This window comes from Oncorhynchus mykiss, chromosome 25 (genome assembly GCF_057628025.1).
Source record: "Oncorhynchus mykiss isolate SJ-2025 chromosome 25, ASM5762802v1, whole genome shotgun sequence".
NCBI classification, from domain to species: domain Eukaryota; kingdom Metazoa; phylum Chordata; class Actinopteri; order Salmoniformes; family Salmonidae; genus Oncorhynchus; species Oncorhynchus mykiss.
Window position 1 is genome coordinate 63,702,980 of NC_143046.1, and position 27,433 is coordinate 63,730,412.

At 41.3% G+C, this 27,433-nt stretch overlaps 1 protein-coding gene across 4 annotated transcripts in view; it reads right to left on the reverse strand.

Moving 5' to 3' along the window:
* Positions 1–26,999, reverse strand: part of LOC110505484 (centrosomal protein of 170 kDa protein B) — a 45,966-nt gene extending 18,967 nt beyond the window's left edge. For 2 of the 4 annotated variants that reach the window (XM_090220740.1, XM_090220736.1), the window contains exons 1-6: positions 26,629–26,960; positions 22,130–22,267; positions 9,796–9,885; positions 8,781–8,861; positions 8,145–8,201; positions 6,555–6,705 (exon numbers count right to left, since the gene is read on the reverse strand). In XM_090220740.1, coding sequence (XP_090076866.1) covers positions 6,555–6,705; positions 8,145–8,201; positions 8,781–8,861; positions 9,796–9,885; positions 22,130–22,267; positions 26,629–26,658 — 547 coding nt within the window. In that variant the 5' untranslated portion in view covers positions 26,659–26,960. Of the gene's footprint in view, positions 1–6,554; positions 6,706–8,144; positions 8,202–8,780; positions 8,862–9,795; positions 9,886–22,129; positions 22,268–24,614; positions 24,996–26,628 lie in introns of those variants that run through there. The other 2 variants (XM_090220737.1, XM_090220739.1) reach the window with 2 other exon arrangements.
* Between the last annotated feature and the right edge of the window lie 434 nt (positions 27,000–27,433).

Genomic DNA, 27,433 nt, shown 5'->3' on the forward strand with positions numbered 1-27,433 from the left:
TATAGCCTACCTGGCTGGCATGAAAATGAACCACGAAAATGAACCACAAAAGTGCTCTCCATTAGCTATTTAAGTGCATAGATGACATGTATTTAGTTTCCCCATTCCCTTGAGTGCATGATAATGGTCCATTCTAAATCAAAACTTATTTCACACAGGGAAAGGGATCTGAATACTTTCAGGATGCACTGTATATGCTTAAAGTTATTTAGGAAACTTTAGATGAGACATACGTTGGGCTATATGTTTAGATTTTTAATACATTCTACGGTTGCATGATGCGACTCGAATGATGATGATTTGAAAAAAGGCACGAGTTCTGCTTTGTTTCTTGTGCAGGCTGCACACAATTCATCAGTCTCTCATTCCCTATTTAGCAAGCCCTTGATAATATTCCCACCAGGCCTTGAATTTCCTGGCAGCTTCCCCCTTGTGTGTCCATAACGACCCCTAAAAAAATCAATACCTTTTGAGACCGTTGTGGGCTTAATAAAATAATTATAATTCCCTTCTCCCGGCTGCCATGCTCCGAAGCACCTCTCACTCACACGTCACGTGCTCTCGGGTCCTTCTCAAAGCATCTCGGCTAAGAAGTAGGCTACAAGTGAAGACGCACACATCAGGGATGCAACTGCGCACGTCCTTCTTATCGAATTTCGAGGCGCATATTGAAGATGCTAGAACTGTCCACGTTTAGCCTACTTGTCGTCAGCAACAAGATGAGTAGGCCTAACAAACAGCAAAAGCACTGGCCTATGTCAATATGCTATCGCCCATAGTACAAAAGTTGACCTATTCTATTGGAAGAAGAAATACATATTCCAAACATACTCTGGGACAGTTGTGGGATGCAATAGACCCCAAATTATACAACCACTCGCATCAAAAAAACTTTAAAAGCAATGAGGCTGATGCAACAGATCAGAACGTTAGCCTAATAGTTTATCAACATTTTAAGCTATTTATTCGCATTATAAGCGCAGCAATGCACTTAAGGCAGTAGGCTATAGGCATGAATGTTCCAAGATGCAGTCAATTAGCGGGAAAACGCTATTCTCATAAGTAACCACAAAATGTGATTATGCATGTAATGCTTTATTATAAAAGCAGCATTTTTATGGTGAAAATGATCTTCCCCAAACGTGAAACTCATACACCGCCTATGTTTGCCAATAAGGCTCTTCACCGGTTGTAAAGCGGATTAATATGCTTAATTTTGAGTTATTTGGCCACTTTAGTCAAAACATATAGGCCTATGGGCTAGGCTACATGAGGTGTGCGACTATGAAAAGTTGCGCACAAAAAAAGGCATGCGCTTTTTCTTGCTTTGCTGCATGTACTGGGGATCATTCACAAGTGATAATACATCATTCACAAGTGATAATACATAATTCACAAGTGATAATACATAATTCACAAGTGATAGGCTATTATCACCCATCAGACTATTCTTCATTTAATGTGGTCTTTACCTATTCTAAAATAGGTAAAATAACAAATGTTCCACAGAAATCTACACAAACACTTTTACAAATGCACAATAGAGAGCATCATGTATCACCGACTGGTACGGTAACTGCACCGTCCGTAACCGCAGGGCTCATTAGAGTGATGCGGTCTGCCCAACGCTTCACCCAGGGCACACTGCCTGCCCTCCAGAACACCAACAGCACCCGATGTCACAGAAAGGCTAAAAAGCTGATCAAGGATATCAACCACCTGATCCAAAGCCTGTTCACCCCGCTATCATCCAGAAGGCGAGGTCAATAGAGGTGCATCAAAGCTGGGACAGAAGCTGTTTTTCAGTCTCTCGATCTCAAGGCCATCAGACTGTTAAACAGCCATCTCTAACATTGAGTGGCTGCTGCCAACATACTGACTCATCTCTAGCCACTATAATAATGAAAAATGCATGTAATAAATGTATCACTAGCCACTTTAAACAATGCCACTTTATAATACATTTACACTTTACATACCTTACATTACTCTTCTCATATGTATATACTGTCCTCTATACCATCTACTGCATCTTGCCTATGCTTTTCGGCCAACGCTCATTCATATATTTTTATGTACATGTTCTTATTCATTCCTTTACACTTGTGTGTATAAGGTAATTGTTGTGAAATTGTTAGGGTAGATTACTTGTTAGATATTACTGCATGGTCAGAACTAGAAGCACAAGTATTTCACTACACTCGCATTAACATCTGCTAACCGTGTGTATGTGACAAATAAAATTAGATTTGAAGTCCATGGAGAATAAGAGCACCTCCTCCCAGCTGCCCACTGCACTGAGGCAGTGAATTTCAATAAGCTTTTCTCTACGGCTAGCCATGCTTTCCACCTGGCTACCCCAACAGGTCTGCACCCCCAACAGCAACTTGTCAAAGTCTCCCCCATTTCTCCTTCACCCAAATCCAGATAGCTGATGTTCTGAAAGAGCTGCAAAATCTGGACCTAAACAAATCAGCTGGGCTAGACAAAATGGACCCTCTCTTTCAAAAATGTTCCGCCTCAACCCATTTTGCTAGCCTGTTCAACCTCTTTCGTATCGTCCGAGATCCCTAAAGATTGGAAAGCTGCCGCGGTCATCCCCCTCTTCAAAAGGGGGATGAACCAAACTGTTACAGACCTATACCTATCCTACCCTGCCTTTCTAACGTCTTCGAAAGGCAAGTCAAAAAACAGATCACCGGCCATTTCAAATCCCACCGTACCTTCTCCGCTATGCAATCTGGTTTCCGAGGTGGTCATAGGTGCACCTCAGCCACACTCAAGGTCCTAAACGATATCATAACCGCCATCAACAAAAGACAATATTGTGCAGCCATATTCGTCGACCGGGCCAAGGCTTTCGACTCTGTCAATCACCGCATTCTTATCGGCAGACTCATCAGCCTTGGTTTCTCAAATGACTGCCTCGCCTGGTTCACCAACTACTTCTCAGACAGAGTTCAGTGTGTCAAATCGGAGGGCCTGTTGTCCGGACCTCTGGCAGTCTCTATGGGAATGCCACTTGGGCCGACTCTCTTCTCTGTATACATCAATGATGTCGCTCCTGCTGCTGGTGATTTCCTGATCCACCTCTACGCAGACGACACCATTCTGTATACTTCTGGCCCTTCTTTGGAAACTGTGTTGACTAACCTCCAGACAAGCTTCAATGCCATACAACCCTCCTTCTGTGGCCTCCAAATGCTCTTAAATGCAAGTAAAACTAAATGCATGCTCATAAACCGATCTCTGCCCGCAACACTACTCTGCACGGTTCTGACTTAGAATATGTGGACAACTACAAATACCTAGGTGTCTGGTTAGACTGTAAACTCTCCTTCCAGACTCACATTAAGCATCTCCAATCCAAAATTAAATCTAGAATCAGCTTCCTATTTCGCAACAAAGCATCCTTCACTCATGCTGCCAAACATACCCTCGTAAAACTGACTATCCTACCGATCCTCGACTTCGGCGATGTCATTTACAAAATAGCCTACAACACTCTACTCAGCAAATTGGATGCAGTCTATCACAGTGCCATCCATTTTGTCACCAAAGCCCCATATACTACCCACCACTACGACCTGTATGCTGGCTCTCGCTTCATATTCATCGCCAAACCCACTGGTACTGGTCACCATAGCAGCACGCACTGCAGCAGGTATAGTTCACTGGTCACCTCCAAAGCCAACTCCTCCTTTGGCCGCCTTTCCTTACAGTTCTCTCCTGCCAATGACTGGAACTAATTGCAAAAATCACTGAGGCTGGAGACATACAGTGGGGAGAACAAGTATTTGATAACCTGCAAATCGGCAGTGTTTCCTACTTACAAAGCATGTAGAGGTCTGTTATTGTCATCATAGGTACATTTCAACTGTGAGAGACGGAATCTAAAACAAAAATCCAGAAAAATCACATTGTATGATTTTTAAGTAATTAATTTGCATTTTATTGCATGAATAAGTATTTGATCACCTACCAACCAGTAAGAATTCCGGCTCTCACAGACCTGTTAGTTTTTCTTTAAGAAGCCCTCCTGTTCTCCACTCATTACCTGTATTAACTGCACAGGTTTGAACTCGTTACCTGTATAAAAGACACCTGTCCACACACTCAATCAAACAAACTCCAACCTCTCCACAATGGTCAAGACCAGAGAGCTGTCTCTGACATCAGGGCTAAATTGTAGACCTGCACAAGGCTGGGATGGGCTACAGGACAATAGGCAAGCAGCTTGGTGAGAAGGCAACAACTGTTGGCACAATTGGGGCGGCAAGGTAGCCTAGTGGTTAGAGCGTTGGAATAGTAACCGGAAGGTTGCAGGTTCAAACCCCCGAGCTGACAAGGTAGAAATCTGTCGTTCTGCCCCTGAACAGGCAGTTAACCCACTGTTCCTAGGCCGTCATTGAAAATAAGAATTTGTTCTTAACTGACTTGCCTAGTTAAATAAAGGTAAAAATAAAAAAAATATTAGAAAATGGAAGTTCAAGATGACGTCTGGGATCTCACCTCGTGAGGCATCAATGATCATGAGGAAGGTGGGATCAGCCCAGAACCATACCATACGGCAGGACCTGGTCAATGACCTGAAGAGAGGGGACAGGACGACTGCACCGTATTGAGGGGAGAATTATGGTCAGATATGCCAAATGTATGTGTGGAGTAAAGTTGGTCTAGAGTTGTTTTCTTCTTGTTGCACATGTAACATGCTGGTAGAAATTAGGTGAAACGTATTTAAGTTTCCCTGCATTAAAGTCCCGGCCACTAGGCGCACCGCCTCTGGATGAGCATTTTCTTGTTTGCTTATACAGTTTTATACAGCTTGTTGAGAGTGGTCTTAGTGCCAGCATCGGTTTGTGATGGTAAATAGACAGCTATGAAAAATATGAAAACTCTTGGTAAATAGTGTGGTCTACAGTTTATCATGATAGACTAAGTGAGGCGAGCAAAACCTTGATACTTCCTTAACATTTGATTTCGCACACCAGCTGTTATTGACAAATAGACACAGACCGCGACCCCTTGCCTTACTGGAGGAAGCGGTTCTGTCTTGCACGGAAAAACCAGCCAACTGTATATTATCCATGTCGCCGTTCAGCCACGACTCAGTGAAACCTAAGATATTCGAGTTTGGTAGGAAAGTCTTGAACCCGAGCACATTCAATTTATTCTCCAATGATTGCACGTTGGCCAATAGAATGGATGGTAGAGGCGGGTTACCCACTCGCTGACAAATTCTCACAAGGCCCCCAGACCTGCGTCCCCTGCATCAGCCCTTCTTTCATTCAAATTATGGGGATTTGGGCCTGGTCGGGTAACTGGAGTAAATTCTTCACGTCCGACTTGTTAAACCTCTAATGACTCCCCATCCCGCATGAGGGAGCGTAATCATAGCCTGACACTAATTAGCATAACGCAACAGACATAAATATTCCTAGAAAATATTCCTATTCATGAAAATCACAAATTAAATATATTGAGACACAGCTTAGCCTTTTGTTAATCACCCTGTCATCTCAGATTTTCAAAATATGCTTTACAGCCAAAGCTAGACAAGCATTTGTGTAAGTTTATCGATAGCCTAGCATAGCATTTTGTCCAGCTAGCAGCAGGTAACTTGGTCACGGAAATCAGAAAAGCAATCAAATTAAATTGTTTACCTTTGATGAGCTTCGGATGTTTTCACTCACGAGACTCCCAGTTAGATAGCAAATGTTCATTTTTCCCAAAAATATTATTTTTGTAGGCGAAATAGCTCCGTTTGTTCTTCACATTTGGCTGAGAAATCGCCCGGAAATTGCAGTCACGAAAACGTCGAAAAATATTCAAAATTAGCTCCATAATATCGACAGAAACATGGCAAACGTTGTTTATAATCAATCCTCAAGGTGTTTTTCAAATATCTATTCGATAATATATCCATCGGGACAATTCGTTTTTCAGTAGGACCGATTGGAGTAATGGCTACCTCTGTATTTTACGCGAGAATCTCTCCGGGAGCATCAGGTGACCTCTTGCGCAATGTAGCCGCTTACAGGTATTCTTCAACATAAATGCGTAAAACTACGTCACAATGCTGTAGACACCTTCGGGAATACGGAGAAAGAGTAATCTGGTTGATAGCCCACTGCTCAATAGGGACGTATTGGAACGCAGCGCTTTCAAAACATGAGGCACTTCCGGATTGGATTTTTCTCAGGCTTTCGCCTGCAACATCAGTTCTGTTATACTCACAGACAATATTTTTTCTATCCTAAGCTGTCAATTATATGCATATTCTAGCATCTTGTCCTGACAAAATATCCCGTTTACTACGGGAACGTTTTTTTCCCAAAAATGAAAATACTGCCCCCTCGTCACAACAGGTTATTAAAGAAAAAAAAACACAAAAAAAAAAACAATTGGTGAGGAGCCCGTAAAACGTCAGCCAACTCGTCCGGCTCCATTCTTCTACATTTGCAGAGAAAATTCATAGGCCTGGTCTATAATGTAGGATAGCACCTAAACTGTGGTCTCTAGAAGAAAAGGACAACAGGACTGGGCAAGGTTACCTGCTGCGAGGGCAGCTTTACCCTCGGCTTTCTCCTGTTTGGAGCGAAATGAGTCTCTGGTTCTCTCCTCAGCATGCTGCCTCTCTTTCTCCCTCTTCCTGGCTTCCAGGGCCTTCATACTCATCTCTAGCTGGCTGGTGTACTTCTCATGCTAATAAAAACAAAAGGGAAAACAGGAAATAAAAATAAAAAACACAAAAGGGAAAACAGGAAATTAAAAGGCCCCTACCGGACTATCACTCACATTCATGGATGACATGTACAGTGCATTCGGAAAGTATTCAGACCCCTTGACTTTTTCCATATTTTGTTTCTACACACAATACCCCATAACGACAAAGCAAAAACAGGATTTTAGACATTTTTACCTTTTTTTAAATATCACATTTACATAAGTATTCAGACCCTTCACTCAGTACTTTGTTGAAGCACCTTTGGTAGCGATTACAGCCTCAAGTCTTCTTTGGTATGAAGCTACAAGCTTGGCACACCTGTATTTGGGGAGTTTCTCCCATTCTTCTCTGCAGATCCTCTCAAGTGCTGTCAGGTTGGATGGGGAGAATCACTAGACATTTTATTTTCAGGTCTCGCCAGAGATCGGGTTTAAGTCCGGGCTCTGGCTGGGCCACTCAAGGACATTCAGAGACTGGTCCCGAAGCCATTCCTGCTTTGTCTTGGCTTGGCTGTGTTCTAAGATCCTGAGGGGTCTGGAGCAGGTTTTCATCATAGATCTCTCTGTACTTTGCGCCGTTCATCTTTCCCCTCGATCCTGACTAGTCTCCCAGTCCCTGCCTCTGAAAAACATCCCCACAACATGATGCTGCCACCACTGTCCTTTACTGTAGGGATGGTGCCGGGTTTTCTCAAGACATGACGCTTGGCACTCAGGCCAAAGTGTTCAATCTTGGTTTCATCAGACCGAGATTCATCAGAATCTTGTTTCTCATGGTCTGAGAGTCTTTTAGTAGCCTTTTGGCAAACTCCAAGTTGACTGTCATGTGCCTTTTACTGAGGACTGGCTTCCGTCTGGCCACTTTACCATAATGGCCTGAACCATCTCTGCGGCCTGAGTGCTGCAGACATGGTTCCAAACTTCTTCCGTTTAAGAATGGGGGAGAAGGCCACTGTGTTCTTGGGGGATCTTCAACGCTGCAGACATGTTTTTCTACTCTTCACGAGATCTGTGCCTTGACATAATCCTGTCTTGGAGCTCTACGGACAATTCCTTCAACCTCATGGCTTTGTTTTTGCTCTAACATGCACTGTCAACTGTGGGACCCTTATATAGACAGGTGTGCGCCTTTCCAAACCATGTCCAATCAATTGAATTTACCACAAGCGGACTCCAATCAAGTTGTAGAAACATCAAGGATGATCAATGGAAACAGGATGCAGCTGAGCTCAATTTTGAGTATTATAGCAAAGGGTCTGAGGGTTTTCGCTTTGTCATTATGGGGTAGTGTGTGTAGATTGATGAGGAAGAAATATTGTATCCATTTCAGAATAAGGCTGTAACGTAACAAAATGTGGGAAAAGTGAATGGTCTGAATACTTTCCGAATGCACTGTACATGTGGACGTTCTCACTTACTTTGAGAGCCTCCTCTGGCACCTTGTGTTGACTCCTCTCCAGGATGTACACATGAGAATGTGAAAGCAGAGTTAAGGAAAGCATATTCAAACTGGAGCCATTGGGTTAGAATAATACATGTCACTGACACTTGCCATTTTGGGTAATTATTAGTCTGTGCAGTTCTTGAAGCTCTAACTTTCTGAGAACTCAAGACATGTGACATGTAGCATGCATGGTAAGTTCTGGTAACGCATACTAAACGTCTACCTTTAAGCAGCTTTTGTCCCAGTTATCGAAACTCATTTTCACTATTCGTGTTTTTCAGCTCAGAGGTTCAAGGGTCCAAAAGATTTTCAGTCCAGAGTTGGACATAATCCAAAACCCCTGACTCAAACCACAGGGAATTAACATATTGGGAGAGTTTGGTGCACAAACCAGAGAGGGAAAAGAAAATGAATGTTTTAAATTCCTTTCAACCAGCAAGTATAGACCAAAGCCTTATGGAATTCAATTGTTTGTAAGAAACTAGCACAAGAGAGCACTTAGAGGTTGAAAAGTACACATCCTTCTGATCCAATCAAGAAAATCCCCAAACAATGAAGAATCAATAAAACAATAAAAGAATTACAATCATTATCAGATAATCAAAAGGATATCATATCCAAAGCGGATGACATCAGCGAGCTTCAGGGTGATGTAAGTCTGGTCTGGGATTCTCAGATCATTCACAAAAGTCTGGGGAGAAAAGAGATAAAAGTTTGTTTTGGTGTGTTTACATTGAAAGCTTCAGAAAAATCTAGAGGCTAATTATTTGTTTTCACAACAATCATGATTAGTTCAATACCATTGGAATAAAAACAGACACTGACGATGAGAGTTAGTTGTCACACTGGCAACAGGTCATTAAATTGCTAGGTGCTGCTTAGCAGTTGCCTGTGAGTGAAATTGAAGCTATCCTACCTGTAAATTAAGAGATTAACGAGATTATGCAGTTCTGTAATGGCCATCTGCCCTGAGTAGGCTGAGAAAGGCAGTCAGGGGACAAGTGGGTAGAGAGCAGGCTGACACAAAGCACTCACACACCAGCAAAAGCTACACGACTTAATTACATTACACAATCTAAGTTACACACAATCCAGAGGTATAGATACTGTATCGCTTAGTGGAAGGTTAAAGCCTAACTGTGCTTAAAACAATGTCCTGTAAGTAAGAGGGCTCACCACTATAAGTAGACTAAATAAAGAGAATTGTCAAAGTAAAAGGAAACAGCCATGGTACATTTCAGTAACAAGCCTCTGATGTTAAGTTCTGCTCTGTTTAGAGTTGGCTGCTACAACTGCTGGTGCCAAGAGAAACACTACAGTGAAACAAAGGGCAGTCTTTCCCTCTCCTCGGTCCTGTGCTTGGCTGGAACAGTGCAATGAAGTGGCAATAGTACAGGGGAAGGTGTCGGGGGGAAGGAGGGAGAAAGGAACACCAGAGAAAAGGCCCAGGCCAGCAGAAAACACAGTACTCATTACTGCTCTAGCAACTGTCTCTGGCACTGAGAGAGGGCTCTTTTGTGCTAAGGCCTGAGGGACTGGTAGTGGTGCTCTGGACCCTCCAGAGAGGGCTGTGGCTGGCTGGATCCTTTATTCAACTTGTAAGCAGGGGACATGATGAGACTCACCCCGTTCAGGCTGCCCAGGTCCTTCACCATGTGCTCGTCTGTGGCTGGGTCGTAGTTGACGACAGCATGCTGCTTGTCCACACTGCGCGACTGTAAAGCAACAGAGAACATACCTGAGCATCTCATACTGATGGGCAATGGCTAAGAAACTTCAGACTGGATACTGTCATGAGTATAAGCAGTAAAACAAAATATCCGCAATGAAGGCAACATGCATGTACAGTAGTAGATCACCGTGCTCATAGTCAAACAGATAGGCCTTTGAGTTTGCTTACATTCTTGCAAATTATCCCTATTACTCCTAACCAATACAAGCCGGGTCATTATGGTACCCACTGGTTGAAGACAACCCCAGTCTGACACTGAACAGGCAGAAAGAGCACTTTACACAACTCAACCAATCATCCCGGTCCTCAACAAGCCACCAGCCAGCAGGGCAGGAGGACAAGAAAGACAGCTCTACTGTAGTTCTGCTCATTAATTAATGGGCAGAACAAAAGCAGTAATTAAGGCAGGCTGAGCCACTCGCTCTCTCTTCCACTCATTATTCACTCCAGGCCTCCTCTTCACCACAAAGACAGACCATTCACCCACCTAACTCATTTGCAGAGTTATTACTGTTACTATCGTTCCTTCTTATTGTTGTCACATGCTACATGTTAACCACAGTGGCAGTTGGTGCCATTTAATATTAGGGAGGACACTTTTTTTTATGAGCATGGCCTTATTTCTATTACAGGATATTGGATGAGGGTCATTCATTTTCCATTCACCCAGCTCAATGTAACAGATAGGTTAAGGCTAATACATGATAACATTTTCCCTATACCAATCATCAGGTTGCTACAACCTAGCCTACAAATTAAAGTTTAACATTGGTGCACACTTTCAAGAGAAAAATTGGAGTCATCAAGGTGACAGACAGTAACGTATTCAATTTGCACACTCTTGCCTTCATCTAGGGTGTAATCATTAGTCCAAAACAGTTGCAATACTTTGTGTTTAGTAACCAAAACAAGTGTTTCTATTAGACAAATGCAGGTAGATGTCCTTCAGGGAGACAGACCATTGCAAAACAGTGTATTTTAAAACAGTTATTTGGTGACGTTAATATATTTAGTATTGTTTTATCTAAAAATGATAACTTAATGTTTCACTAATTTTCTGAAGTTCAGAGTTGGATGGTCCTCCCCTTCCTCCTCTGAGGAGCATCCACTGGTTTACCACTAATTTGGAGATTTGAGAGGCTCTGGCTTTATGGAGTAACTATTTTCCTGTCTCAATTAGCACTGGGCAAGGCAATGGCTAGTATGATTATCATGCTTTGTTTGGTATTATCATCAACACTTTGAAAGCTCTACAGTATTGAGTAATTTCCATGTAAAACGATCCATCAATGTGAAGTTCATTGTAGCATATCAAAATTGGGTGTTAAATGACGACCGGACCAGACCAGACCAGACAGACAGACAGATCTATTACACACACACACAGTCCGTGTTGCCCAGCAACAGCCCCCAAATATCACTGCTCCAGAGGAGATCTGCATGGAGGAATGGGCCAAAATACCAGCAACAGTGTGTGAAAACCTTGTGAAGACTTACAGAAAACATTTGACCTCTGTTATATACCCTTTGTTGGCAATGACAAAGTATTGAGATAAACTTTTGTTATTGACCAAATACTTATTTTCCACCATAATTTGCAAATAAATTCATTAAAAATCCTACAATGTGATTTTCTAGATTTTTTTTCTCATTTTGTCTGTCATAGTTGAATTGTACCTATGATGAAAATTACAGGCCTCATCTTTTTAAGTGGGAGAATTTGCACAATTGGTGGCTGACTAAATACTTTTTTGCCCCACTGTACATACACACACAGTTGAAGTCGAAAGTTTACATACACCTTAGCCAAATACATTTAAACTCAGATTTTCACAATTCCTGACATTTAATCCTAGTAAAAAATGCCCTGTTTTAGGTCAGTTAGGTTCACCACTTTATTTTAAGAATGTGAAATGTCAGAATAATAGTAGAGAGAATCATTTATTTCAGCTTTTATTTCTTTCATCACATTCCCAGTGGGTCATAAGTTTACACACAATTAGTATCTGGGAGCATTGCCTATAAATTGTTTAACTTGGGTCAAACGGTTTGGGGTAGCCTTCCACAAGCTTCTCACAATAAGTTGGGTAAATTTTGGCCCATTCCTCTTGACAGAGCTGGTGTAACTGAGTCATGTAGGCCTCCTTACTTGCACATGCTTTTTCAGTTCTTCCCACAAACGTTCTATAGGATTGAGGTCAGGGCTTTGTGATGGCCATTCCAATACCTTGACTTTGTCCTTAAGCCATTTATGCCGTTTTTGGAGCAGTGGCTTCTTCCTTGCTGAGCGGCCTTTCAGGTTATGTCGATATAGGACTCATTTTACTGTGGATATAGATACTTTTGTACCTGGTTCCTCCAGCATCTTCACAAGGTCTTTTGCTGTTGTTCTTGGATTGATTTGCACTTTTCGCACCAAAGTACGTTCATCTCTAGGAGACAGAACGCGTCTCCTTCCTGAGCAGTATGACAGGTACGTGGTCCCATGGTGTTTATACTTGCGTACTATTGTTTGTACAGATGGACGTGGTACCTTCAGGCGTTTGGAAATTGCTCCCAAGCATGAACCAGTCATGTGGAGGTCTACAATTTTTTTCTGAGGTCTTGGCTGATTTCTTTAGATTTTCCCATGATGTCAAGCAAAGAGGCACTGAGTTTGAAGGTAGGCCCTGAAATACATCCACAGGCACGCCTCCGATAGGCTAATTGACATCTTTTGAGCCAATCAGAAGCTTCTAAAGCCATGACATAATTTTCCAGAATTTTCCAAGCTGTTTAAAGGCACAGTCAACTTAGTGTATGTAAACTTCTGACCCACTAGAATTGTGATACAGTGAATTATAAGTTAAATAATCTGTCTGTAAACAATTGTTGGAAAAATGACTTGTGTCATGCAAAGTAGATGTCCTATCCGACTTTCCAAAACTATAGTTTGTTAACAAGACATTTGTGGAGTGGTTGAAAAATTAGTTTTAATGACTCCAACCTAAGTGTAGGTAACCTTCTGACTTCAACTGTATATATAGAGAGATATTATTAGAAAAAAATTCAACAATTTTCCATCCTATAAATTAGGACTAAGCAAAAGCTTTGATTTCTGGTCAAAGAGATGGAAAAGGGGCTTTAGAAAACATCTAGCAGAAAAAGTCTTTAAAGGTATTAGAAATACATCAAAACACATTTTTTAGAGGGTGATGTCCATAGACTTCAAAACAAATACTACAAACTGGCAGCTGCTTCCTGCTTCATATCAAAAAGGGTGCTTATCCTACATAAACGCAATTTACCCTTTACAATTGAAAAAAAGTGGAAATGATACAGGGCAGATTTACTTACTTATGCTCCACTCTGTATGGAAGTAAAATAGCATTTGTATCAATTTAAGCTCCTAACCCATATGACAAAGATGTTCTCCCTTCTGTAACCAGAAGCCTGATCAATTTAATCGGATTATACGCTTATTATTGGAACTGACATGAATGCCACTATTGATGCTATGCTAGATAGATCTGAACCTTCTCATAGCTCATCACAAGTGAATGTTTCCATTGCACTTAACCAATTTATTAAAAGATCTTAATGACCGTAGGAGACTTCAAAATCCCACAACTAAGGACTATACTTGCTTTTCTGTTAGATTTAAGACTTTACTATGTTTCAACATCTACTGATATTACAGGTAACCTGGAATTTATAAAAACATTACAGGCCATTCCATCTGATCATTCTTCTGTACATGTCAAATCTTCCCAATGAAAAAATGTGCACTGAGATGGTTTAATAATACTTCACTACACAACTGACTTCCTTTTTCAGTTTAAAATCCTTTCAATTATTATTCAATTTAAAATATATTTTTGAAATAAATGATTACTCAGTGGAGGACTCAACTATGGTATGGTTAGCTGTAAAAGGTTTTATAAGAGGAAACACTACACATTTTCCTCCCATTTCCAGAATGTAAGACTTCAGAAGATCAGTGAATTGGAAAAGCATTGGAAAATGCAGGAAGACAACTACTCAGAGAGAGAAATTGGGATAAAAACAAGTAGACTGAAACTTAATGACCTGTTGCAACAGAGCAGAGGGTGTGACAAAAATACTGTTTAAGGGAGTAGGCCTAGCCACTTACTGGCACTGCAACCTAAACATGCTGAAACAAGATCATCAATACAGCTATTCAGATCCCATACTAAGGGACTGATATCAGATCCTACAGAAATAAATAACTTTTAGAGCATATTAGAGTCATACAGTTCTTCAAATAGCTTGATAATTCTGCTTGTCGGTGATTGCTGGAGAACCTTACATTGCCCAAACTTTCTCAGGAAGGAACAGTTTAATTAGAGGAACCTGTCACTTATTCTGAACTGAAAGCTGCTCTTTTAAATATGAAGACAGATAAAGCACCTGGTATTGATTGAATACCTCCTGAACCCGTTCAACTTTTGGGATGAGCTAGGATCAGTTATTACTGAAATCGCTTAACATTTCTATTGAAAAAGGACAATTCCACAGAGATATCAACACAGCTACTATATCCCTAATCCCTAAGAAAGGAAAATAACTCACAAATTGGGCTAATTTTCATCCACTCTGTTTAATTGGAACAGAAATTAAGATGTACAGTGCATTCGGAAAGGATTTAGACCGCTTGACTTCTTCCACAATTTATTACGTTACAGCATTATTCTAACATTGATTAAATAGTTTTTTTCCCCTCATAAATCTACAAACAATATCACATTAGGACAAAGCAAATACAGGTTTAGAAATGTATTAAAAAAACAAATAAATAAAATATAACATTTACATAAGTATTCAGACCCTTCACTCAGTACTTTGTTGAAGCACCTTTGGCAGTGATTACAGCCTCAAGTCTTCTTAGGTATGACGCTACAAGCTTGGCACACGTGTATTTGGGGAGTTTCTCCCATTCTTCTCCGCAGATCCTCTCAAGCTCTCTCAGGTTGGAAGGGGAGCGTTGTTGCACAGCTATTTTCAGGTCTCTCCAGAGATGTTAGATTGGGTTCAAGTCCGGGCTCTGGCTGGGCCACTCAAGGAAATTCAGAGACTTGTCCCAAAGCCACTCCTGCGTTGTCTTAGCTGTGTACTTAGGGTCGTTCTCCTGTTGGAAGGTGAACCTTTACCCAAGTCTGAGGTCCTGAGTGCTCTGGAGCAGGTTTTCATCAAGGATCTCTCCATACTTTGCTCCGTTCATCTTTCCCCTTGATCCTGACTAGTCTCCCAGTCCTTGCCGCTGAAAAACATCCCCTCAGCATGATGCTGCCACCACCATAGTTCAATGTAGGGATGGTGCCAGGTTTCCTCCAGACGTGACACGTGGCATTCAGGCCAAAGAGTTCAATCTTGGTTTCATCAGACCAGAGAATCTTGTTTCTCATGGTCTGAGATTCTTTAGATACCTTTTGGCAAACTCCAAGCAGGCTGTCATGTGCCTTTTACTGAGCAGTGGCTTCCGTCTGGCCACTCTACCATAAAGGCCTGATTGGTGGTGCTACAGAGATGGTTGTCCTTCTGGAAGGTTATCCCATCTCCACAGAGGTACTCTGGAGCTCTGTCAGAGTGACCATCGGATTCTTGGTCACCTCTCTGATCAAGGCCCTTCTCCCCAATTGCTCAATTTGCCAGGGCAGCCAACTCTAGGAAGAGTCTTGGTGGTTCCAAACTTCTATCTAAGAATCATGAAGGCCACTGTGTTCTTGGGGACCTTCAATGCTGCAGACATTTTGGGGTACATTTCTCCAGATCTGTTCCTCGACACAAATCCTGTCTCGTAGCTCTACGGACAATTCCTTCGACCTCATGGCTTGGTTTTTGCTCTAACATGCACTGTCAACTGTGGGATGCTATATAGACAGGTGTGTGCCTTTCCACATCCTGTCCAATCAATTGAATTTACCACAGATGGACTCCAATCAAGTTGTAGAAACAAGGATGATCAATGGAAACAGGATGCACCTGAGCTTAATTTCAAGTCTCATAGCAAAAGGTCTGAATACTGTAAAGGTAAATAAGGTACGTGTTTTTTATACATTTGCAAAAATTCATTTTAGAATACGGCTGTAACATAACAAAACGTGGAGAAGGGTCTGAGTACTCTCCATGTGCCTAGAGAAAGTTATTAATAAGCTCATAAATCCTGACCAAACAAGGTTTATTAAGGGTCGTCAGGCAGCCGATAACAATCACCGCCTGTTTCATGTGGTTTCTGAGGCTTCCAATCTGGACAGCCTGTGTACTGTGTTATCATTAGATGCAGAGAAAGCCATTGATCGCTTAGAGTGGGAATATTTATGGCTTGTTCTTGAACCTTTTGGTTTTGGGGCTAGATTTATACATATGATCCACACCATGTATGTGAATCATTTTATTATATCTACTGGCACTACCCATTCTAATGTATTTACCATACAATGAGGACGTAAACAAGGTTGTCCCACCTCCACTATACTATTTGCTCGCTCTCTTGAATCGCTGGCACAAAGCATACATCAAAATTCGGCTTCCTCTCATATAAAAATCAAACAAACTGATCAAGCAATTGCACTCTATGCAGTTGACATACTGCTCTACGTCGAAAACGCTCAGAAATCCCTCCAGTCAATAATGTCTATTTTTACAGCATTCAGCTCATGGTCTGGTTACAAGAGCAACTGGTCCAAATCAGCTCTACTACCTCTTAACTCAGCTATGGGAAGCGTGCAACTACCAATCATGAACCCAGTGAATAAGCAAATACCTACTTAGCCATTACCATATCCCCCTCTATTCACACTACTTGCAGGAAAAACGACTTACTGCCTTTCCTTCCAGTTCTCTGCTGCCAGTGACTGGAACGAATTGCAAAAATCGCTGAAGCTGGAGACTTACATTTCCCTCACTAACTTTAAACATCAGCTATCTGAGCAGCTAACCGATCGCTGCAGCTGAACATAGTCCATCTGTAAATAGCCCACCCAATCTACCTAGCTCATCGCCATATAGTTTTTATTTACTTTTCTGCTCATTTATCATTCCAGTGGTAATCTGCTAAATTGTAATAATTTAGCTAATATTGCCTATTTATTGCCTACCTCCTTACGCCATTTGCACACACTGTATATAGACTTTCTTTTTTCTATTGTGTTATTGACTGTACGCTTGTTTATTCCATGTGTAACTCTGTTGTTGTTTGTGTCGCACTGCTTTGCTTTATCTTGGCCAGGTCGCAGTTGTAAATGAGAACTTGGTCTCAACTGGACTACCTGGTTAAATAAAAGTTGAAATAAAAAAATTATACAGATAAGCATATGAGATCTAATCTTAAATTGCATACACACATATAGCGTAATAAAGAATTCTTAGCATGTAGGAAACCATTTACAGTGCATTCGGAAAAGTATTCAGAGCCCTTGACTTTTTCATAAAAAATACATTAAAAAGCCTCCCGGGTGGCGCAGTGGTTAAGGGCACTGTACTGCAGCGCCAGCTGTGCCATCAGAGTCCCTGGTTTCGCGCCCAGGCTCTGTCGTAACCGGCCGCGACCGGGAGGTCCGTGGGGCGACGCACAATTGGCCTAGCGTCGTCCGGGTTAGGGAGGGCTTGGTCAGTAGGGATGTCCTTGTCTCATCGCGCACCAGCGACTCCTGTGGCGGGCCGGGCGCAGTGCACGCTAACCAAGGTTGCAGGGTGCACGGTGTAGCCTCCGACACATTGGTGCGGCTGGCTTCCGGGTTGGATGCGTGCTATGTTAAGAAGCAGTGCGGCTGGTTGGGTTGTGTATCGGAGGACGCATGACATTCAACCTTCGTCTCTCCCGAGCCCGTACGGGAGTTGTAGCGATGAGACAAGATAGTAACTACTACAACAATTGGATACCACGAAATTGGGGAGAAAAAGGGGTAAAAATTCACAAAAAACAAAACAAAAAAAACATTAAAAAAAATGAAAAAGCCTATGTGCTACAGCCTCATATCCAAACGGATGCGGACATGAGGCATGCGCCAGAAAATGTAGCCAAACTTTAAATAATACTTTTAATGACATACAGTGCCTTGCGAAAGTATTCGGCCCCCTTGAACTTTGCGACCTTTTGCCACATTTCAGGCTTCAAACATAAAGATATAAAACTCTATTTTTTTGTGAAGAATCAACAACAAGTGGGACACAATCATGAAGTGGAACGACATTTATTGGATATTTCAAACTTTTTTAACAAATCAAAAACTGAAAAATTGGGCGTGCAAAATTATTCAGCCCCCTTAAGTTAATACTTTGTAGCGCCACCTTTTGCTGCGATTACAGCTGTAAGTCGCTTGGGGTATGTCTCTATCAGTTTTGCACATCGAGAGACTGACATTTTTTCCCATTCCTCCTTGTAAAACAGCTTGAGCTCAGTGAGGTTGGATGGAGAGCATTTGTGAACAGCAGTTTTCAGTTCTTTCCACATATTCTCGATTGGATTCAGGTCTGGACTTTGACTTGGCCATTCTAACACCTGGATATGTTTATTTTTGAACCATTCCATTGTAGATTTTGCTTTATGTTTCGGATCATTGTCTTGTTGGAAGACAAATCTCCGTCCCAGTCTCAGGTCTTTTGCAGACTCCATCAGGTTCTTCCAGAATGGTCCTGTATTTGGCTCCATCCATCTTCCCATCAATTTTAACCATCTTCCCTGTCCCTGCTGAAGAAAAGCAGGCCCAAACCATGATGCTGCCACCACCATGTTTGACAGTGGGGATGGTGTGTTCAGGGTGATGAGCTGTGTTGCTTTTACACCAAACATAACATTTTGCATTGTTGCCAAAAAGTTCAATTTTGGTTTCATCTGACCAGAGCACCTTCTTCCACATGTTTGGTGTGTCTCCCAGGTGGCTTGTGGCAAACTTTAAACAACACTTTTTATGGATATCTTTAAGAAATGGCTTTCTTCTTGCCACTCTTCCATAAAGGCCAGATTTGTGCAATATACAACTGATTGTTGTCCTATGGACAGAGTCTCCCACCTCAGCTGTAGATCTCTGCAGTTCATCCAGAGTGATCATGGGCCTCTTGGCTGCATCTCTGATCAGTCTTCTCCTTGTATGAGCTGAAAGTTTAGAGGGACGGCCAGGTCTTGGTAGATTTGCAGTGGTCTGATACTCCTTCCATTTCAATATTATCGCTTGCACAGTGCTCCTTGGGATGTTTAAAGCTTGGGAAATCTTTTTGTATCCAAATCCGGCTTTAAACTTCTTCACAACAGTATCTCGGACCTGCCTGGTGTGTTCCTTGTTCTTCATGATGCTCTCTGCGCTTTTAACGGACCTCTGAGACTATCACAGTGCAGGTGCATTTATACGGAGACTTGATTACACACAGGTGGATTGTATTTATCATCATTAGTCATTTAGGTCAACATTGGATCATTCAGAGATCCTCACTGAACTTCTGGAGAGAGTTTGCTGCACTGAAAGTAAAGGGGCTGAATAATGTTGCACGCCCAATTTTTCAGTTTTTGATTTGTTAAAAAAGTTTGAAATATCCAATAAATGTTGTTCCACTTCATGATTGTGCCCCACTTGTTGTTGATTCTTCACAAAAAAAATACAGTTTTATATCTTTATGTTTGAAGCCTGAAATGTGGCAAAAGGTCGCAAAGTTCAAGGGGGCGAATACTTTCGCAAGGCACTGTAAATACAGGCTAAACACCAGTCATGTTTGACAAATATAAAGAAGAATAATTAACATTATGTTGACTGAATCAAGCCTTTGGATGTTACTCAAGGCATGGTTTGTTCATTTCAGATGGTCACAAGACCAGAGAGTGAAGGACCAGAGAGTGTTGCACACCGCACATCACCCACCTTGATTCTGAGTGGAGGCGGTCATTTTGAAACTATTTAACCATAAACTTAATTGTTTAAAACATGGACGTTTTATGTCATTTTATGAAGCATGTCTTATCTTGTTTCAAAGTAGCCTAGACAAAATATGACTTTAGAAATGTTGAGGGAATTATTTTATAAACACTTAATATGGCATTGAAATCAGCATTTTTCTCATGATCTATTGGTTTTCAAATCAACGTTATTTTAATTGTCCAGCAGGCAAAGGGATAATCCTCGTCATATTAGTAACCCATGCTAGCTGAAGCACCTTCAGAGCTCCCCTTTCTTCATTTCTAACAGATATTTGCATATCTGTCACATGATACTGTTTGCGCTTGGGGTGCGCGTTTGAGAATTGTGTTTTCCCCGCTAATTGCATTTTGGAACATTTGCGCATTGCCTATAGCCATGTACGCATTGTTGAGCTTTTAATATGAAGAAATAAAACATTAAGATTTTAAGCTAAACAGTCTGATCGGTTGCATCAGCGTCCTTGCTTTAAAAACATTTTTATATGCAGTGGTTGTATGAATTTTGGATCAGTTGTCCAAGAGTCCGTTTTGAACCATATATTTCTTTGATGATGGGACGCCATTACTGTCGAGCCCTGGAGAGCATTATTTTATAAAAACAAAAAGTATTTGGTTGTAATTGTAGCCTAATGGTGCAATATGTTACAGGCTACCAAGGGTGGCCAACCATCCCCCAGGAGATCCTTAAAAGGGGAGTGTTGTATTTTGAGACAGGCTTGAATATACAAATAAGCCAATAAAAAGACTGTAGCCTACATTTGTCTGATTCTCTGTGGTAAAAAAATAGTAATGCATTTTATTTTGTAAAGTAGCATGCTTGCATCTTCCAATGATGTAAAAAAAAAGTTTGGGGGAAATGTGGGACACAAAAAACAGGAGGGAGATTTTACCGAAATTCTTTTACCAAACTTTGCATCTGCACAGTTCTTCCAGTAAATGTGTTTTTATACAATTTACAGTGTAAATTGTTAAAAGTGGTACTTGTGCATAGAGTTGTATGTATTGTTACATTTTGAAATCAATATTTTTTGTTTAGCATACATCTTAAGTGAAAATTCCTTTACCGTGGAATTGCCCTTGACATAAAAAAAAAGTCTGGTCTCAAATAATAAATAAAACACCACTCAGTTACAACATTACCCCACTTTCCCAGAGGAATGTCAATTTATCTTATCTGAGACGAATGTGACCTCTGGCACCCCACAGCCGTTGCAGAGTGACGAATACAGTTTCTCTAAGGACTTCATGGCCTACTTGTTGGGCTTGTAGAGGCACATTCTGTGCAGACAGACTTCTACAAAAAGAGACAACATCAAGGCCCTAAACAACTTTCATTTGAAATGGCTCCAGTTCCACATCTGTCAAAAAGCCAAACGGAATGCTCACATGACAGACAGTCACCAAACTTTGGTTTTTGTGGGTATTGTCATTTTACATTGTGCTGCAAATACAAAAACAAAAGACTGTACAATGCCAAAAAGGGACAAGACTGAAATATGCTTGGGCTGTAGCACATGCCAGACCAGAAAGCATGCACACTTAAAGAGAGATTATAAGTAAGCATCATTTCCAATATGAGAGGCTGAGGTTTTGCTGGAGCCAGTGATGCCTGAATGTGGAGAAGAGCAACTTTTCAATTCTACAAGCAGATGTGGTGGGCTGGGCATGTTGAGCAAACCACAGACTGAGGAAAGCGTATAAACTATTTTGAAGGTAGTGTTCTTTTTTTCCAGTGGCAAGAGCTAGAAGGCAAGAGCGTGAAGTACACAGAAAGAAACTCCCAAATGATTCCAAACAGCTATTAGAACCAGAAAACATGGAGAAAAATAGCAGGGTGGAATGTGTCAGTTCCATTTTGCGTTGACATTTGAGGGAGGCAATTCTCCCAGCAGGCACTGCTCTTAAAACACACACGTGCATAAATAAACACCTCTCACGTACACACAGGTCAACTCCCACAGATCTTTCGTACATTAATAAAACTTGCTTTCCTTGAGTCAGGACCCTAATATAGGTGTCCTCCTTTCACAAGAGGGTGGATGGCCAGTTGATTGGCTAAAGGTCACATGACAGGTTGATGGCATTTGGTGTCTAAACAGAAGGTGCTGCGGATGTCATTCGGTACTCCCTAAAAACACACCACCTCCATACAGCTACGACTGACAGTGACTTTTCATAGCAGGTTAGGAGAGCATTTTAGCTAATCCTAACCCTTTTCCTAACATTAATCTAATTCTCCTAACTTGCTACTTTAAAGCCAGTTCTGGTAGTAGCTGTATGGAAGTGCCGTGTTTTTAGGGAATCTTGACGTCATACACACCTGCAGCATGAGTTCGCACTCCTCCCGGCCCACAAAGATCATCTCCGGTGGCAACCGGTGTCTTGTGCCTGAGCTGCTGACCAGGAACCATGACGTCACACTCATCTTGGAGCCCCGACTCAGAGCCTTCTTAGCATCCTGGGAGGGGCGAGAAGACTTGATATATTAGTCAACATGTAGAACAGTAGATTCTTGTTGTCACCACATTCACTGCAATTCTGGTACCAAATTTGGACAACTAACAACTCAATTAAATATTTTCAGATCTATTAACACAATCACCAGGAATTAAGATATAAAACTACTTTTTGTTTAGGTAATATTATCACAAATATTCCCATTAATAAAAAAATAAAAAAGTGATTGAGTCTTACTAGCTAGGTTTCTATCCAATTGGTGACAGACTTTCATGTGAATATTCTAAATTCCGCCTAAAGATAAAATTCCGCCTATAGGGAGGTCAGAGACCTGGCCGGGTGATGCCAGAATAACAACCTATCCCTCAACGTAACCAAGACGAATGAGATGATTGTGGACTACAGGAAAAGGAGGACCGAGCACACCCCCATTCTCATCGACGGGGCTGTAGTGGAGCAGGTTGAGAGATTCAAGTTCCTCGATGTCCACATCAACAACAAACTAGAATGGTCCAAACACACCAAGACAGTTGTGAAGAGGGCACGACAAAGCCTATTCCCCCTAAGGAAACTAAAAAGATTTGGCATGGGTCCTGAGATCCTCAAAAGGTTCTACAGCTGCAATATTGAGAGCATTGCCTGGTACGGCAATTGCTCAGCCTCTGACCGCAAGGCACTACAGAGGGTAGTGCATACAGCCCAGTAAATCACTGGGGGTAAGCTGCCTGCCATCCAGGACCTCTACACCAGGCGGTGTCAGAGGAAGGCTCTTAAAATTGTCAAAGACCCCAGCCACCCGTCATAGACGGTACTCTCTACTACCGCAGGGCAAGCAGTGCCGGAGTGCCAAGTCTAGGGCAAAAAGGCTTCTCAACAGTTTTTACCCCCAAGCCATAAAACTCCTGAACAGGTAATCAAATGGCTACCCGGACTATTTGCATTGTGCTCCCCCAACCCCTCTTTTACGCTGCTACTACTCTCTTTTTATCATATATGCATAGTCACTTTAACTATACATTCAACTACATACTACCTCAATGGGGCCGACCAACTAGTGCTCCCGCACATTGGCCAACCCGGGCTATCTGTATTGTGTCCCACCACCCCCTCTTTTACGCTACTGCTATTCCCTGTTCATCATATATGCAAAGTCACTTAAACCATATCTACATGTACATACTACCTCAATCAGCCTGACTAACCGGTGTCTGTATATAGCCTCGCTACTGTATATAGATTGTCTTTTTACTGGTTTTATTTCTTTACTTACCTATTGTTCACCTAATACCTTTTTTGTACTATTGGTTAGAGCCTGTAAGTAAGTATTTAAATAAGCATGATGTAGTGCACACAGCATTTAGTATCCACTTACGTTTTCATGCGACAAATACAAATCTAATGTTCAATGTGTTTCCAGCGCATTTTCAACTCTACCAAGAGTTTTGTCACAAACTGTTGCATTAAATAACAAATGTACCTACTCTGTCTTAGTCTTAGCACTTTCACTACAGCCAACAGCTTGCAGATACAGTGCGGGTAGGCTCTGCAGGTAGGTTAGTCTACTTGATGAGATTATTAGGGTTAAGAGAATATTTTTATTTGTCAAACAGCAGTCTAGCATCGACCACCATGTCACCAGAACAAGAACCTCGACGGTTATTGGAAAGGAGCATCAAGCTCATTCTGTACACTTTCATCACCCTATGAAGTTCATCATAACTTATTTAATCTGTAGCCTAATAAACTGCATGATTTCCCGAGTCGTAGTGCGAGGACCACACACCATGTCATCAAGTGACTCCAAGTTGACCTCAATATTTGCGCAAAAAGGTGTTTCCACCACCATTTCGCGCATAATTAATTTTAGAGACACAAAATGATCCCACCACGTTGAACGAACAAATGATCTATCAGCATTTATAAAATCATACTGCAACTTCCCGTTTCCATCACCGTTTTGTAAACGGTATGACTTTACTTGCATAAAAACTGTGGATGGAAACGTGGTTCATGTAATCAAGGTATGAAATGGTTGTATTGGAAAATACAAATCTCTTTTTGGGCTTAGTTGTAGTCAATTAGCAGTGTACAAGTTATTATAATTATGTTCTGGTCCCCCAACCTTCCGCTCCGACAAAAATAGACACGCGGCAGAATCTAGTTGTGTACCCCTCTTCTCAGGCACGTCTGGTTGTGTCATCAAGTGATGCTCATGCACACACCACACCCAACAAAGGCAGACAACACAAACAGGGATTCCTTCTTCAATACAGGCCTGGTGAAAAGGAGGAAATTCCTACATGTTTATGCCCCAATTTATTTTCCACAAAGCTGAGCATGACACTTACCTCCAACTGTTGCAGCAACCTACAGCAACCTACAGTCTACAATATACATGATTGAGTATCCATTGGATTTTCAGCGGTTAGCGTCGCCCACGGTTGGCCGCGTGTGAACTACAATTGGCACCATGTTCTCACGTTTAGAAACGTCAATAATCATCGCTTCACTTTTTGAAAATGATTTCTTGCTGATATGAAGGATAAGTTCCTTAGGTTTCCAAAAGCGCACCGCAAGCAATGCATTTTAATGTTCTTAAGCCAATTAGTCCCACTAACGCTGCCGTGTTTTGGACTTCGAACCTCTTTAAAACATTTTGAGTTTGAGTTACAGACTTCTGAGTTGTACCATTGGATTAGTCTATTTCTTCTGCTTCCGTCTATGTGAATAACTGGGGCTGAGTTAGAGCGGTGTTTGTGAGACAAGGGCGGATCCCGAAGGGGCCCAGGGCCCGAGGCCCTGTATTTTTTTTACAAAAACGTCTGTAGAGTCTGAATGGTTTGAGCTACAAACTATTAAAGATATCTATGAAAAACAGAGACTCTTAGGAGCATGTAACATGTTTTGCTTTATGGAGCTCACAAGCTACACAAGAGTCGTTAGAAGGTAAGTGGTTCTTCTACATGGATCATAGGAAATCCCAGGACAGTCTAATACTGTAATAAGCTCACATTGGAGTCTGACAGAAACTCCAAACAGTTGTCACTGACTAGTTGGATATTCATTTCCCAGTAAGTAAACCATTTCTGTATTTAAAGCATTCAAATAAATTCATTTTTCAAATCAGGTTTTTGCTTTTCGTGGACCTTATTATTATTATTTTTTTTACATTTGTCAATAAAACTCACAAATGCAACTGTTTGTGTCAACTTGTTGTGTCTTGTACTTGTAGCCCTGGTTGTCCTGAAAAGAAAATGGTTAAACACTTCATTGTGAGGCTAAATATAAGGTCTGGACATGCAGATAAATGAAAACCCAATTTTTGCTGGGGTCTCTTTCATATCAGTGAGAAATAATAATAAAAAAAGTGAAATTACTACACACCTTTTATAGGGTTAGTGTTCCTTGAGGGGCATTTATCCATGTTACAGCGCTTGTTAATGGAAGACAGACAGAAGACCACCTGTGCTAATTAGCATGACCAGAACACCTGTGTGTAAGTGTAACTGGGGAGGAAGTGTAGTTTGTCAACTGGAGGTAAACACATTATGGATCTGTGCAAAACTGCTACAGTAAGTCTCTTTTATTTGAAATTTTATTTCTCGCTGTAATGAAAGATAACGGGCATATCAGCATATGTTTGGAAAACCATTTCGTAAGCGATGATTGACGTTCCTAAACGTTAAGTTTACACGAAGCCAAATATGGGGGAATGTAATGGCTGAAAACCCTACATACTGAGTAGAAGGGTTTTAGAGCTAGCTAGGTCTTATCAAGTTAGGCTGTTTGTTCAGGTACCTTAACTATGCTAACTCCTCAATTCTGATCACCTTTGCTGATATTAGTCCTACAATTCTGCTCAATCATGCAGCCAACCTAAATAGCTGTTTGCTTAAACTGACCTACCATTCAACATTGGTTTGGAACGAGGTGCAACTAATTAAACATATGGCTATGCTATAATACCAGAATGATCTGGGGTCAATGGATTGTACTGTAGTAACGTTAGTAGGCTAGTTGCTATCAGTCTCAGCCACTTTCCTAACCAATAATTCCCATATTAATAGCTGGAAAATGATACATATGCAATTCATCATGTCTAGCCAACTCACTTGTCAAACAAGCTGGGCCAGGTAGAAAGCTACAAAAACATCAACAACAAAAAACGATTCTGAAGGTTACAATAGTTGTAACAACACTTGTTGCAACGTTAGCCAGCAGTTGACACTGACTTTATGGTGAGTTTGCAAGCAGACTGACCCTCCACTTTTAGCAAGCTAGCTATAGTAGCTAAATTATTTTATTTCGAAAGAATGTTGGAATTACTGGTCCGTTAGCTCCTGTCTCTGGTTAGTTAGTTACCTGTTTCAATTGAAGGCCAAACATCATCATACAGGAAATAGGAAAGGTTTTCCCGAACGAGAAAAAAACAGTACTAGTTCACGACTCCCCCTTCACAAGCATACCTTTAATCCGGACTCTGCTTTCTCCAGAATAGTAGCCAGCGTTAACACAATAAATAATAATTTACAGCTGTATCTATGTCCTCTTCTTTAGGAAAGTAGTTTCAAGAAACAATAATGTTAGCCCAGGTAAATGACGAACACAACCTCCCTTCAATATTTGACAAGCCGACGAAAATTGACATTACACTTCCACCGCCACGCGTAAGGATCAACGTTCTCCAGACGAGTGACGCAACTAGTCAGTCCCACATGTCAACTCAAATGCTTAGCACCTGAACGAGAGAGAAGAGTAATGAAATATCTGAAGTTGCTAAATAAAAGCGCCATACAATTATGGGGTATTGTCCAACTTCGCTCAAAAATGTAGGGGATGGAAAATAATGATGTTTTTACAATTAATTAAATCATGTCACATCAAAGTAGTAAATATAATTTTGTAATAACAGTTTTCGTGAAATTATGTTTCAGAAACGGTCAGTAATCTCAACTCGCCCACATGGAGACAGCGTTCCTATTAATATTAAATTACTAGATGCAGTTGATTTCAGCACAGTGTTCTTTCTGGTGGATGCAATGTAGTATGTAGACAGGTGTGGAGTTATTTTTACTGTCAAACCACAGAAGACTGGAAATAAGGTTATTATATGCACTATGTAAACTTTAGTAGCGTCATCAATCACTTTGATTAGCGTAACGGCAGC